This window comes from Leuresthes tenuis, unplaced genomic scaffold (assembly GCF_036924035.1).
Source record: "Leuresthes tenuis unplaced genomic scaffold, fLeuTen1.0.hap1 SCAF_4, whole genome shotgun sequence".
Taxonomy (NCBI): domain Eukaryota; kingdom Metazoa; phylum Chordata; class Actinopteri; order Atheriniformes; family Atherinopsidae; genus Leuresthes; species Leuresthes tenuis.
The window spans coordinates 38,502,362-38,517,776 of record NW_027325358.1 but is presented as its reverse complement, the minus strand read 5'-3'; the positions used below and the strand labels follow the sequence as shown (position 1 = coordinate 38,517,776).

General features: G+C 40.6%; 1 protein-coding gene across 4 annotated transcripts in view; it reads right to left on the bottom strand.

Moving 5' to 3' along the window:
- LOC140304859 (glutamate receptor 2-like) overlaps positions 1-15,415 on the bottom strand; it is an 85,506-nt gene that overhangs the window by 46,311 nt on the left and 23,780 nt on the right. For all 4 annotated transcript variants that reach the window (XM_072383661.1, XM_072383660.1, XM_072383659.1 and 1 more), the window contains exons 5-16: positions 14,683-14,757; positions 14,085-14,138; positions 13,665-13,823; positions 12,856-13,023; positions 11,539-11,643; positions 11,329-11,436; positions 9,390-9,453; positions 8,895-9,037; positions 7,854-8,069; positions 5,703-5,857; positions 3,086-3,284; positions 189-436 (exon numbers count right to left, since the gene is read on the bottom strand). In XM_072383661.1, the coding sequence (XP_072239762.1) occupies positions 189-436; positions 3,086-3,284; positions 5,703-5,857; positions 7,854-8,069; positions 8,895-9,037; positions 9,390-9,453; positions 11,329-11,436; positions 11,539-11,643; positions 12,856-13,023; positions 13,665-13,823; positions 14,085-14,138; positions 14,683-14,757 (1,694 nt within the window). The remainder of the gene's footprint in view (positions 1-188; positions 437-3,085; positions 3,285-5,702; positions 5,858-7,853; positions 8,070-8,894; positions 9,038-9,389; positions 9,454-11,328; positions 11,437-11,538; positions 11,644-12,855; positions 13,024-13,664; positions 13,824-14,084; positions 14,139-14,682; positions 14,758-15,415) is intronic.

Sequence of the window (15,415 nt, the reverse complement as noted above, 5' to 3'; positions counted from 1 at the left end):
CTGAGTGAGCAAAATTCTGGATCCACTCATCAATGCACAGAGCAGTTGCATGACTTACTCACAGTTTCCAATGTGGAGAAAATAACTATGTGAATGTGGAGGGGAGCAGTATGCTAGGCAGCAGGTTAGTAGTGTGAATGGTACTTGGCAGTGCAGGTTGGCTAGCATTGTTATACTGATCCACCCACCTTAATGGAGATCCTTTGGGCGTAGCAATGCCGTAGCCTTTGGAGTCCAGGTTTCCTCCCACTTTCATAGTGTCACAGGGTTTTCTCTGCTCGATGTACTCATTCATGGTGGACTCCAACAGGTAAGCGTACTTCCCTTTGGACTTCCTGACACGCAGTACGCCCTCTGATGTTTTCTTGACAAAAACGGATGGCTCTGCTGATTTCATGTACTGCCACATCTTGTCAAACAAGGCAATTTTAGAACGCTAAAAAACAGAGACACACATATACTACAAGTTAATATAAACAATAGGTACATTTCAGTATCCTGCACCATTAGGCAAATACACTGTAGATATGAGGATGTAAAGAGTTGACAGCCGTTAGGTTTGACTACCATAACAAAAGTCTGATAGCAGTCAAATAAGTTTTCAGCTCATCTGAGTGAAAAACTGACTGTGTACGACTGTTCACCTTATCGGAGCCTGAGAAAAGTACAGATTCTGATTTTATGTGAGGTCCCAACTCATCCTGTATTTGTGTTAGAAATAATTGATGAACATACAGTTTTAGAGTGCAAGTCTCAACTTAGGGATGCTTTGTAGGTAACGCTCTGAAGTTGCACGAAGGCTTACTCAGTTTCCCAGGGAAAAGAACAACGCAAACCTCAGAGCTGGTTCAAGGTTTGTCAAAAAAATAATATTAATCATGAGTGTCATGGTATGCTCTTATAGACAGGTCCATGCATGTATGCCCTTCTCAAGTCTTGGTTTTAATGTTTCCAATTATAAATGAAACAATCAGGGTAATAAAGCCTGTACACCGAGAACAAGGGTGATTACAATAAAATTTTCATCCCCTCAAAAGAAAGTCTTTCAAGATGCCAGTGTGCACGTACGCTACAGCTCGGTGCTCTTGTTTCAGAGTTTTGTGTCAGTGTTTTTTGCAGTATCGCTTCTTATCCTATCTACATTTTGCAGAGCAAACATCTATAGCCGACATGACCTTCTCAGGATAGGAGTCTGCAGCGAGAGGAGTGTAACAATTGAGTTTTGCCACTCCCACAACATCCCAGTAGACATAGCGAGGAGTCCCAGCTCTCCATTGATTACCATCTGAGAGGGCAGGGCTGATTTGCTAGGGAGGCTACAGAAGGAGGATGTATAACCGCCACTTCTCAGCGTCCTTGTTATTGGGATTAAAGGAACTGCATTAGGCTGGTTTAAATCATATTTATCTGATAGATTCCAGTTTGTTCTTGTAAATGAAGAATCTTCCTCACACATCGGAGTAAGTCATGGAGTTCCTCAGGGTTCTGTGCTTGGATTGATTCTTTTTACTTTATACATGCTTCCGTTAGGTAACATTATTAGACAGCATGGTATAAATCTTCATTGCTATGCTGATGATACGCAGCTGTACTTATCTATGAAATCAATCTTAATTATTGGGCTGTCCCACATATTCTCTGAAAAGCCTCCAGCTGATCCAAAATGCTGCAGCCAGAGTTCTGATGAGAGCTAACAGGAGAGATCATGTTTCTCCAGTTTTAGCTTCTCTTCATTGGCTCCCTGTTAAATTCAGAATAGAATTTAAGATTCTTCTCCTCACATATAAAGCTCTTAATGACCGAGCTCCATCATATCTTAAAGATCTCATTGATAAGATATTCATAAGATATTTTCCTAACAGAGCACTTCGCTCCCAAACTGCAGGTTTACTTGTTGTTCCCAGAGTTTCTAAAAGTAGAATGGGAGGCAGAGCCTTCAGTTATCAGGCCCCTCTCTTGTGGAATAAGCTGCCAGTAAATGTCCGGGAAGCAGACACCCTTTCCACTTTTAAGATTAGGCTTAAAACTTTCCTTTTTGATAAAGCTTATAGTTAGGGATGGCTCAGGTGATCCTGAAACATCCCATAGTTAAGCTGCTATAGGCTTAGACTGCTGGGGGACCTCATCTGTCACACCTTTCCTCACTTTGCTCTCTTTTCCCCTGTTTAATTTCTCAAATGATTTTATGTACATGTGACATTATTGTGGTTATTAACTTGTGTTTCCCTGTTCCAACAGATATCCTTTGAATGGTGTTATGGTGTTTTTCCCCCCTCTTTTCCCTCTTTTCTGTCTTCTCAAACCCCAGCTGGTCGAGGCGGATGGCCACCCTTCCTGAGTCTGGTTCTGCCAGAGGTTTCTTCCTGGTTCTGGTTCTGCCAGAGGTTTCTTCCTGGTTCTGGTTCTGCCAGAGGTTTCTTCCTGTTAAAGGGAGTCGTTCCTTTCCACAGTCCCTCAGGCTCAGGACGGGAGATTGGACTGAAGACAAGTTTCGGTGCAAGCTGTTGGTTTCCTTAGCTAGGATATATATTTTTTGAATAGGCTCTATATGAATGAATTGGACTAATTTTGAATGTAATTAATTGGATTTGATTGGATTACAACTCACTGAACTCCAATTGGCTTGGATTGGATTGCATTATTGAAGTGCCCTGAGATAACACTTGTTGTGATTTGGCGCTATATAGATAAAAATGAATTGAATTGATTCTTCAGAACCCATTACACCCTGCCGTCAGGTAGATGTTTCAGAAACAGCTTCTACCCTTCAGCCATTACCATGCTAAATGCTGCTAAGCTCATGTAGTGCACTAATGCACTTTTCATTACAACACAGTCTCAGATTTACAATTACTTTTTAGAGAAAAGTGCATCTTAATTTCTAAATATGTTTCATTGCTACAATGACAATAAAGAGGTACTGATTCTGAAGCAGTGAGAAGCGTTGAGTGCTGGTTAAGGCTGATTCCTGGATGGTGTGCCTCTGTGTGTGTATTGTCATTCATTATCTAAAACTCATCAGTAAGTTACATCTCTGAACCAGTGTAGTAATTTCTATGTATTTGAGCTTTAAGGAGTTCTTTACCCTGAAGAATTCCTTGGTAGATCCAGAGTCCAGTGTCCCATATGCTATCTCTGTCTGTTTAGCGAGGTCTTCCGCACTCTCAATAGGAGAAACCATCCTCTCCACTGTCAGGAAGGCAGCCAGGTTGGCAGTGTATGATGAGATAATAATCAGAGTGAAAAACCACCATACCCCTCCAACTATGCGACCTGAAAGTGACCTGCACACACAAAGACATACAGAGTTCAAGTTATGCTGTTATTACAGTTTCTGATGTGAGCACTTGCATTACTTTTTCATGGGATTGCTTCATGGCTGCTCTAGAAACTGCAATAATGTTGTTGACTGCTTAGGTAAATATAAAATCCAACCCTGGTATTGCACCACCATGACAGGGATGTATTGAACAAAACTTCATGTGAAGGCCTGTTTGTTTTTTGAATCTGACATTGGTGGCCATGATTAAGGCCTTCCAGCTGAAACATCTGAAGTTTGTGTTGGAGTCTGTGTGTTTCTTGACTGGGTTAATGGCCCCTCCTGATTGCTCCAGATTCCCTCCACCTGTTACTCATCATGCTGCCCCTGGTATTTAAGCTCCAGTCTCTTAGAGGTTCAGCACCGGATCGCTGTTCACCCACAGTTGAGAGTCAAGAAAAAACAGGAAAAATCTGACGCCAACCTCAAGGAACCATCTCCAAGGAAAAGCCACTCTGCGCCGCCAACATTAACTGCCAGTTTTCTGCCACACAGAACAATCCAAGTTTCGTTACATGAGTCCACAGGCCAGCACAGCCCTTTGTTCAACGTCAAGATTAAAGTTTCCTCAGATGCTGTCTAAGCTGCCTCTCCCTCACAAGGCAACAGTCCTGCTACAGGAGAACCATTGCTGAACAGAGAACTGAACCAGTCATCGTGCGCATTTCTACCACTTTGTAAATAAAATCACTTGTCTTTCGCTTACTTCCTCGTCTTAGTCTCATTCGGGATCCTACCCTCTGGTTAACCTTAACAGTTTGGTTCTCAGCCCCCCCACATGTCCTTGGACAAGCTACAGAACCCAACAATCCCCCCTCCCCCGTTGTGCTCATTCATGCAGGCGTGTGCGTATGATAAGAAGAAAAGTGCTACATGTATAGGTAATAAGTAGTGTTGTATGAGTGTGTTTGAATGGGTGCATAGGACACACACTTACTTAGCCTAACTACGTAATTTGGTGTGTAACCCCAATATTGATACCTCACCCTCATTATATAAATCATTCACAAATTCAATCTGGACTCTAAATTGTACCTTCATTTTTTTCCATTAAGCTGACTGAAAAATCCACTGCGATATCTGAATTACACAGCAGGAAATGCCAAGAAGCCACTACCCGCACAGTCAGTCACAGAATAGATTTTAAAATCCTACTGATGGTTTACAAATCCCAGAACGGTTTAGGCCCACAATACATCTGTGATATGTTCAGAGAATATAAACCCAGCAGAGCTCTTAGATCCAAGGACTCAGGTCAGCTGGTCCAGTCCAGAGTCCAGACTAAATCTGGAGAAGCAGCATTTAGCTGTTATGCTGCAAACAAGTGGAACAAACTGCCAGTGGAGATTAAACTGTCACCAAATGTAGACATTTTTGAATCCAGGTTAAAAACATTTCTTTTTTCATGTGTCTATGCATGAAATCTGCTCGGTATCTAGACTGCTGCTTGTTTTTAATCATTTTAATTTCATTTTGATTATTTTATTTATTCTCTTTATATTGTGTATTTACTTTTAATGCTTCTTCCACTGCCTGCTGTAACGCTTTTATTTTATGTAAAGCACTTTGAATTGTTTTGTACATGAAATGTACTATATAAGGAGGACTTCTGGGTCACGAATGGAGTAGACGTGTTGCGCCTTAGCTCCCACAACATTCCATTAAAACTTAAGATTTAACTCAAACTTTTCACTTGCAACACGGCATTTGTCGTATCTTTATGCCAAAGTCACTTCTACCACTACCCGTAGACCAAATGGCATCGAAGTCAACTAAGAAGGACGGAAAAAAGGACGTTGAGTTACCAGCTGCAAGCATGGCTAAGGTACTAGCAGAGCACAAAACAGCCCTCTCTGCTGAGTTTAAGTTGGCCTTAACATCCCTCAAAACTAAAATAGATGGTGTCCAAGCAGCCATCTCTGACCATGGGCAAAGACTGACTTCTCTGGAAGACAACGCAAACCAAATCAGCGAGACTGATTTGAGGAGATGGACGCTAAATATACTGCTCTGGAGGATAACTTCTCCAAGCTAATATGTGCATCATAAATAACCACATTTGGTGTCACGATTAGTAATTAATAATGTCACAAAGCAAAAACTGACCGAAACTGGTTTCATTGACATTATCAGGAATTCAGTGAAATTAATCTGCTGAAATGACATGATGCAGTCATGTCAACAAAGAGCTGAATCTTTAAGAAATTCAACATCTTGAGGAATTTCTGATACTAAGAGCTGAGGTTGGCTCCAGCACTAGCAACCTGTTCCTCATTACCTGTTCAGTAAGATTTATGAACTATTTACAGCCTCACTGGTGGCACCACTGATATTATCAACAGCAAATAGTAGGAAAGAGTCATGGTTAAACTGTCATACAAACCTTGGTGAAATGTCACAACCCTGCCTCATGAAAGCCCCCAAAGAGAACCAAAGGGAGTTAAAAATCCCAAACTCATTGGTGGATTCAGTTGTCAGGGGCAATGCTCCATCCTCTGGTTCCTCGAGTGTCCACTCATAAGGGCTGAATCTGGACACCTTCAGTGATGGAACATAAGCATGTCATTAGAATGATCATGTTTTATATTTCAAACATTTTACTTTGACAAATAGCACAATATTCCAGTGGGTAACAGAAACACTATTAAAGAAACATATAGCATCTTTCTGTTGTGGTGGACAAAACAGTCCAGCTTTGTCAGGAAAGAACATTTCACTAACTCTTTCAACGAGCATTACCCAGACCATGAAGATAGGAGATAGAAAAACAAACAGAAATCTGGGTTGGAATGGAAAGTTTTGTTTTGTCATGTTTCGTGTCATCAGCTTCATTTGATTAGTTAAAATGCATTTTTACATTTCAGACATGCAACAGATCCCAAAAACCACTGGGACAGGGACAATTTACTGCTTAGTGAGGTAAACCAAAATCAATAATGCTATTCCAGACAGATGATGTCAAGATCTGACAAAGTCTTTGAGGGTCAAAGATGTTCAGATGATCTCCAGTTTGTCCACAAATGTGTTTAAAACAATGTTCCTCAGAGAAAGACTGGAAGGGATCTGCATATTTCTGCCTCTACAGAGCAGAATATCATTAAAGCATTCAAGGAATCTGGAGGAGTTTCAGTGTAAAGGACGAGGGAGCAAGCCTAAGCTGGACCCTGTGACCTCTGACCCCTCAGACGATGCATCAAGAACCGTCATTCATCAGCAGCTGATAGAAGCACATGGACAAGGGATTACTGTGGAAACCTTTGTCAGGCACCACAATACAGAGTTCCATTCACAAGCTTTACTGTGCAGGAAAGAAGCCTGATGTTAACCTCGTCCACTTCTCTGGGCTCGGAGGCGTCTGGGATGGACCGTCACACGGTGGAAACGTGTGCTGTGGTCAGACCCATCAGTATTCCACATCTTTGCTGGAAGAAATGGAGCAAAGAGCAAAAGCAGCATCCAGCCTGCTGTCAGCAACCAGTCCCTGCAGCCAGGCTCTGTGATGGTATGGGGTTGGATCAGGGGGCAAAGCTCATTTCCACTTCTGTGACGGCAGCATTAATGCAGAAAAGTTCACTGAGATTTTACAGCAACATATGCTGCCTTCAAGGCCACATCTTTTCCTGGGACGTCCCAGCATTGTTCAAGCAGACCATGGAAAACCACATTCTGCCACATTCCAAAGGCCTGGCTGAGGAAGAAGAGGTACGGGTGCTGGACTGGCTGCCTGCAGTCCTGACCTGTCCCCAGCAGAGAAACAACCACCCCCCCCCGCACTGCTGCACACCTTAAGACCTGTTTAAGGAGGAATGGGACAAAATAACAGCTGGAACTCTGCATCACTTGAGTCAGAACGTCTTTATGTGTTGGCAGAAGGAAAGGATTCACTGTCCTGACTGTTTTTTTCCTCATGTCTTGCAGGATGAAAAATGAATTCGATGTACTGAAATTGGTTATATAAAACATCAAATACTGTTAATGAATTCTGTCTGCAGTTGAAATATTTTCAGGGTGAACAACAGCTACTGAGCTCACGTTAACAGATACATGAAATTAAAGGTCTTCAGACAGACACTGCTTCAGATGCATCTCTCAGCAGTTTGTCTCCCTCACATATGATGATCAAAATCCATACACTTTTCAGCAGGTTGCCTACTTCATCCTATGAACATAGTTACAATGATGTTGTATTGTGATCAGGCTGCTGCTAAAGGGACTGAAATTGCAAGTGATGCATATATGTTAAAATCATATTGTTGGATAATTAAAAAATAAATAAAAATTTGATATTAAACAAATATACAGAAATTAACAAAAAAATTAATGTAATATTCGTAGAATAAAAAAATTCAAACCCAAAAGAATTGAACGGAGGTAATATGTGTAGATACATACATTGTAAAGAGCCTTTTCAGACCTCATCTCAACTCATTAACTGTATTTAACCAATTATATTTTTATGAGCTTTTAACACCCACACTTGGATCCCCTAACAGCCATGACAACAGAACAGTGCCCAAGAAACAGGTTCACTTACCAGAAATAATACAACACTAACTCCTATGTAGGCAAAGACAATGCACATCCAGATTTCATAGGCCAGTGGGTCCAGAAAGGAGAATACTCCTGGTTTGGATTTCTGTGGTTTCTTGATCATTATGGAGATTCCCAAAGACATGAAAGGTTTGGAGAAATCGATCACCTCTTCACGAACCAGTGTTATTGTCAGTGGAGCAACTGCTATATCTGCTTTCTGTTGGAGAACAAAAAAAAACAGAGTATCGGCTGGATGTCTGCTTCAATGCTACTGAAGTTCAGACAGCTGAGCTGCAGATGAGGATTACCAGTTCATTGGGTTCACCTGGACTTCATGATCTTAAAACCTGGCTCATATACTGACACTGGTCCCTTCTTGTTCAGCACCACCAAAGTACGCCTGTTTATCCATGCACTTTCTTCACTGCTACTGTTATGGACCCACACACACTGGTAGTGTTACTGTCAGAAATTACTTTTGCTTCAATCAAAATACTTTCATTGAGCCCCTCTGGATTTCTTCTCTTTAACTTTTAATACTTGAATATCAACAGTTTCATAATATCAATCAAACTATAACAACATCAAAGAACACCGAACAGGTCTAGAACCTGTTGTGCCTCAGTGGAGGGGAAGCTAAAATTCATCCCAGATGCTGAAAATACAGAGATTAAGAGGAGGAAATATAGAGATTTAGAGACAGACAGAAGCAGAGAGGACGCATGAGAACATGAACCCTGCTAAATTTTCACAGAGCAATTTATTGCTGCTGTATTTACTTTTAAAATATCATACTTTCTAACTTTAAATGTGTTTCATTAACTAACCTGGCAGTTTGGTGCTCTGTCTAGAACTCAGTCTCTAACTCTGTCCAGGTCATTCCGTGCACATCTCACCTAACCATTTATTATTTCACAACCTCCATGTCCACCTGTCAGTAAGAGTTTGAACCATCTACCTGTGTGAAACCTCCACCTCCCTCACAGAGACTAAACAGAGCTTTAAACACTATATTAACGTGTGCATGTGGTTTTTATCTTACCCCATACACCAGCTCGCCAACCATACCATTCCAGATCTTGGTTTCAGCATCTCTTGCTCCATATTTGCCATCTCCAACAATCCTTAGTTGGTACCGTATACCGCAATGCTTTGCGATTTCTGCAGCTAGGTCAACACAGTAACCTAAGATCAAATTTAAAAAAAGGTCACATATAGTGATAAGAAACCACACAAGTCATTTAGAGCACCCACCAATTAAAAGTGAATAACCAACATATTCAGTGTGCTGTAAATAAGAATAGTAAGTGATACAGGTAGGTTTAATGTGTAGCACCGAGTCAATTGAAGCATCTCTGTTATTTATAGATTCATACACTGGGTGTTTTGCTATCTATGGATTTCTGTCAGCTGATTCAAATCTCTGTGCTGGTGTCTGATTTCAAAACCTGTTGAGAATACTTCAGCTGTGAAAAAAAGGTGACTGTTGGTTATCTTATCTTTAGAAATGGACACATGAATAATTAACATAACATACCTTCGTAACGATCATTGTCCTGAAAAAGTTCGGCATTCTTCTTCAGCATCACATATGGAGCTTCCTGTTATACAAACAAAAATAATCAAGGAATGATGGGTATTTTATTTTTCATGGGTAATCATAACGATTAGATACACTTAGCTGTGAATTTCACTTGTATTTCATTTTGCCAGTTTTTTTTTATAAGGGCAACTACACTTCTTCTTGGATCTAGAAGACGTATCACCTCTCATTTGAAAGGCTCCCTCAGTTCTGTACTAGATGGTGGAGAGTATCAGCTTATAAGTAGTAGGGGGCCGTTCACACATGGCGGATCATTACAGTCACATGTGTAACTGAACCCACTGTGCATGTCATTTGAGTTATTATCACCCCTGAATTGTCTACCTGCCTGAAAGGGCGAGTTTTGGTCACAGTATCCAAGGTGTGAAACCACCTGGGGAGGAGAGACGATGCTGCTTTGTAGGTGATGATAGCTGAGCCCACCTCCTCTGTTAAAAGATGATTCTTCCATGATTCAAACTGTCTTTTCTATCCAGAATGTGGACATTACTGTCCTCAGACTGTTCCTTTGCCTTGAGATGTAGGTGCACTGCTGAGTCTTGACCTGAAGAGGTGGCTCTCCTATGTTGTTCCATGCGGTTGTGGAGCTGGTCTCAGGTATCACCTGTGCAGCACCTACAATGCAGCTTTGTCTCTCCTCCCCAGGCGGTTTCACAACCATTCACACCTTGGATCCCATGACCAAAACCCATTCCAGTGCGGTTACATGTGGGCAATCGGATCGGATTAATGGCTAAATTACAATAAGATTGAGTTATTCAGTTCATGTAACAAGCTTAATCCGACAAGAAATCGAATCGGATCGGGTTACTTGCAATCGAATTAAGACCCCGGGATAACTCGATCCGATTGCCGACTTAACGAAAAGCAAGATGAAGCTACAACAGTAATATCGTCTCCTTTGACTTCCGGGTGACGACCGCGGGAAACAATCTGCACACGCTTGATCCGATCCACTGTCGTCTCCAGGCACGTTCAGTGGGCAATCAGATCGAGTTATCCTGGGGTCTTAATTCGATCGCGAGTAGCCTGATCCGATTCAATTTCTTGTCTGATTAAGCTGTCTACATGAGCTGAATAACTCAGTCTTATTGTAATTTAGCCATTAATCCGATCCGATTGCCCGCATGTAACCTACTGAGTGTCATCATGTAAACCCAGTGTCTCTAAGGACATGCACAGTGGTCAGGTGGTTCAGTGACACATGTGACTGTAACACCCTCTCTGCTTATAAGCTAATACTCCCCATACATGCTAATACACCATCTAGCTCAGAACTGAAGAAGCCTTTTGGATGAGAGGTGAAACATCTTCAAGATCTAAGAAGAAGTCCAGTTGCCCTTATTCAAGCTCTTAGGATCACCATGAGCTGATGACTGAGAATCTTCATCAACAGATTGACAGTTTTACATTGTTTTACCCTGTTCTGTTGCAATGATTTTGTGAACTAATTCAGTGTCTGTGTCTTCTCACACATTCCCTTTATAACTAGAAATGAAGGCTTAACTGGGAATTAGACTTTCAATGCAAACACACATTGAAACTCATCCAGTAGGCAGCAATTGAAATTGTCCATATTATTCAAACGTTACCCAAAAAGTAATCTAAATCTTAAATCATCTGCTGTCAACTTGAAAAATGTGATATAACACATGAATGTCATATATTTAAAATATGAAATGTCAGAAACAGAAGAATGTTTCCTTCAGGTCAGATATTTTCTGTTTGTCATCGTTTAATTTATTCAGAGAAAATTGAGTAGAAACATGTTTTTTCACCAAAGGTATTGTATAGTCAACTTGTTTTAGTTCAGTTAAAGTGAAACGCACCCAATGGCCTGTGTGTATTTTTCAATTTCTTTTTATTTTGTTACCAGTATAGTTGTAACGATGACGGTCTTGTTTTCCATTCCCATGGAGTCATTAGGATAAAGGTCTGACTTTGTCAGCACCATCTTATCCACCTCATTCCAATAGCCAATCTAAGAGCACACACAAACAAACAGGGGATTCATTTATTTTTCAGTAACTGACACACATATGCTATCACTTTATGTGTCATGGCAGTGTTATTATTCAGATACCTTAACAGGTCCACTGTTCTTCAGCTCCATGATTGTCACAGAGTAGTTAATCCTCTTCCCGTACTGGTCAAACTGAATGTTTCCTGTTAAACCATCCACACGCACCTAAACACACATCATCCAAGTATTAATGTCAGTTCAATTGATACTTTCATAGATAGGTCAAAATAATATTCTATTTATCCCATTTAGATGATGCTCAGTGTTGTTCTTTGTATTCATGAACTTGTGCAGCATTCTTCTTTGAACAATCAGCTCCAGAGCCGTCCCCAGCACAGAGCCAGCCTTCTTTATCACTTTGTTCAGTTTCTTGGAGTCTCTGGCTCTGATGCTGCTGCCCCAACAGGTGCTACAAAGCAGATTGTACTTTCCACCACACACTTGTAGAAGATATGAAACATCTTGGTGCAATCTGTTCTGTCCTTTTATATAGATAGCCTCAGTGTTAAATTTCCGGTCGGATCTGCTGTCCAAGTAAACTTAAGCAATATAATACTATAAACTATTATATGACACGTTTTCACATGAAATAGTCATCCTGCCTTCTCCCTGGTAGCAGCCAACTCTTGCTTGCAAAATTAATCTTCCCACACCAGGCAGTGACCAAGCTCTATTCCCCATTTTGCACGAATGGACTTTTACATTTTGCCTGGCATTTCCATTAATTGTGTTGCTTTTCAATAGATCTGATCACTTTATCTGTTTTTTACATTTTCTTCTTATTTTTTCTGCTCCAACTTTCCTCTTTCTTGGACTATTATCCATTGAAAAGCTCTTCTGTAAGCACTGACTCCTTTGATTCATTTATTTCTCGCTAATGTCTGAAATGATCATGAACAAAACCACTTTAAGAAGCAGGGAAAAGGTGGTGACAGCACTTCCTCAGATGACCAACAACACATGATGTGTTACACTGTCATTTTTTATTGAACAAACACTGAGACAAAATGCAGAAGCAGTGTGAACCCCATGATCTTACAGCTTGTAGAAGCACCTTTAGCAGCAACAACTTGCAGTGATGTTTTTTATTGCTGATGCCTTTCCTCCTGGCATTATGTCAAGACACACCTGAATGCTCCAGAGGAGCAAACTGACAAAACTTCTGCTTTTAAAGAGGCACTCAAACTTACTGATGATCAGATCATTTAATCATCCTTTTACTGATGGAACTCAGTTGAAAGAAGGCAAACTTTTTTTTCTTTTTCACATGACTGTACTGTCTCCCTCACAAAGCCTGAGCACTATGTATCATCAACTTTTAAAGACCTGGGTCAGTATGTCTGTCTTCCTGCTGAGGGCAGCATAATATGTGGTTACCTGTTTGAGGGCACGTTCAATCTCTACCCCCTGTGACCAGGGCACTGCTGGATTGGCCAGACAGTCCCCACTGTTGCCACGACGACTCATGTCTAGCCTCTGTTTGTGCAGAAAGCGGAATGCCTCAGTCATCACATGGACGGCATCATAGGTGAGTGCTGAGGTATACTAAAAGATAAAATCATTGGCAAAAATGATTACTGTAGGACTACAACATGCAGCCATGGTTAACAAGAAATGTTGTGCGAAGCAGCAGACTGTGACACAGCAAAGAACCAGCCAGTCAAGTGTGGAACCACTGCTTAGGCTGTTGGATGCGCACTAACTGCTCCTCCGCTGGGTCGCCCCTGCAAACATCAATCTTCTAATTTTTCAGGGTCGAGCTGATCTCAAACCTTTTCTTCCTGCTATGTAGTTCTTGAGGAAATTCTGATTTACTTCTGAAAAGTAATTGTCTTTGATAGCTTATTACTACAAAACCATGTTGAATGTCCAAGCAAGCCAAACCCAAATCCTTCTCATCCAAATCTGTAAACCGAGGATGCTTTTGAAAATGATGCTGATTCTATGTCAGTTGATTCGGTTTCTATTCAGTCAACTTCATACTATTAATAGAAGAAAAACTGAGTTAAGAATACAACTCTTTCATACCACTATAATTGAGTAGTTTTTTTAAATGTTATTTTATTCTTTTTTTTTTTTTTAAATCGGCTACACTGACTCTGGATTAGCTTCAGGATGCGCTTTCTTTCCTGGAAACATTAAAACTCATTGAAGCTAGCCTTAGAATCCATGTTGGATGTTCTTACTCTGATTCGTGTATCAGCTCCAGGATACTCTTTCTCCTCCAAAGCCTCCCATCGTTGGTCAAATTTGGCCACCACAGGATCATCAAAATCTACTATCTGAAAGCCAGACACATTTGCTCCTCCATACTGGATTTTGGAGAGGTCACCATCCACAAAACCCTGGAACAAGATGAACCACAAAGAACATCATCTCAACTGATTGAATTTGTATGAATGTTTTTATTCTGTCTCAATCCATTATCTTAGTGTCTATCAACTCAAAAATGATAGCCTGTCAATGCATTTTAAATGTGTGTGCCTCTGAAACACATACTGATGACTGTAAACCTGTAGCTGGACCATGACAAGTGCTATTTATTTATCAGTCACGCAGTAGCAGTGTTATTAAGTTCAGACTCAAAAGACAGGACAGTGACTCACTAAGTTGGCGATGATATAGTGGTATCCTTTCACGTGCCTGCCTATGGTGATCACCTGATGGGGACAGAGAACAAGCCTTCATAAGACATCCAAGACGAGTCTCACCCAAACTCTCACAAACTCAGAAATAAATAAACAGTTGAATATTTACAGGACTGTTGTTGAAGCGCCATCTCCAAGTTTACTTCACATGACCGAAGAAAAAATATCCACTTTTTATGTAATCAGAAATTTCTGCTTGTTTTCTCTCAAACAGAGCAGGGCAACAGATAGAAGAGAGCATTGAAGACAGTAAGAGTAGAACGTTGAAATCAAAAGAAAGAACATTTTTTACTCAACTTAAGACAAGACTGAATGAATGAATGAACAATATCTTTAAAAAAAGAGTCCAAAAAGAGTTTGGATATACCTACTGATCTAGAAAAACAGCTACAAAGTGTGGAGCGTATGTGACCTCTTTGAGGACTGCTGTAATAGTGTTGTTAGTATTGACAGAAATAAGACGTACAGCTAAGGATGATTCAGAAGCACTTTGACAGGGTAAGGGAAGCTTTTGATGCATATTATTAATAATACTGGTAGTCAAATTGGAATCAACCTGTTCCATGATGTCTTTGACTTTGTCTTGCTCACAGTCTAGGATGATGCGTCGCTCCTTACGGATCTCTAAGTCCTGAAAAACACATGAACATATATCAATGCTCAGAGTATTCATATACAGCCTGCAGAGTGAAACACAGTCACATTCACTCCTGGCTGGCTGTGGGAGGAGACGCACACTTCCTGCCACCATTCACCAAGTCCAACACGAACTACGCTGGAACATTTTTGTGATGAAGCTTAAAGACAGAGAAATATGCAATAAAAGAGAATAGATCTTCCTTGTTGAACCTATCTGGGCTATTCCTGCAAGTTGTTTCTGTTACACTTCCACTTCCTATGTTGTAAGATTAATTCAGTCATTAATTTACATGTCATTGCTCTCATCCAATAATTAGTTTACCCACTTTCTCTGAACTAAATGTAAATGTAGCTCAAAGCCCACAATGTCCAAATGTTGTTCAGATGCAGCACACTGCCTTTCATGAAACCCTCCCTCCCCATCTAAATCGTTAAGGACGTCTCAACTCTCTCTTCTTCTCCACCAACATTGACATCGAGACTCAAGAGGTCCTGTTCCTATCACATTTCTTAACCGAGGACTCTCTTAAAAATATGATGAAGATTCCCATCCAGTCTAAATGATAATAATTCATATTTAATTAATCCAAAACAGAAACTAACAAATAGTTTTAAGATATTAAGAAGCATTCAGGAACAATCTGGTAATA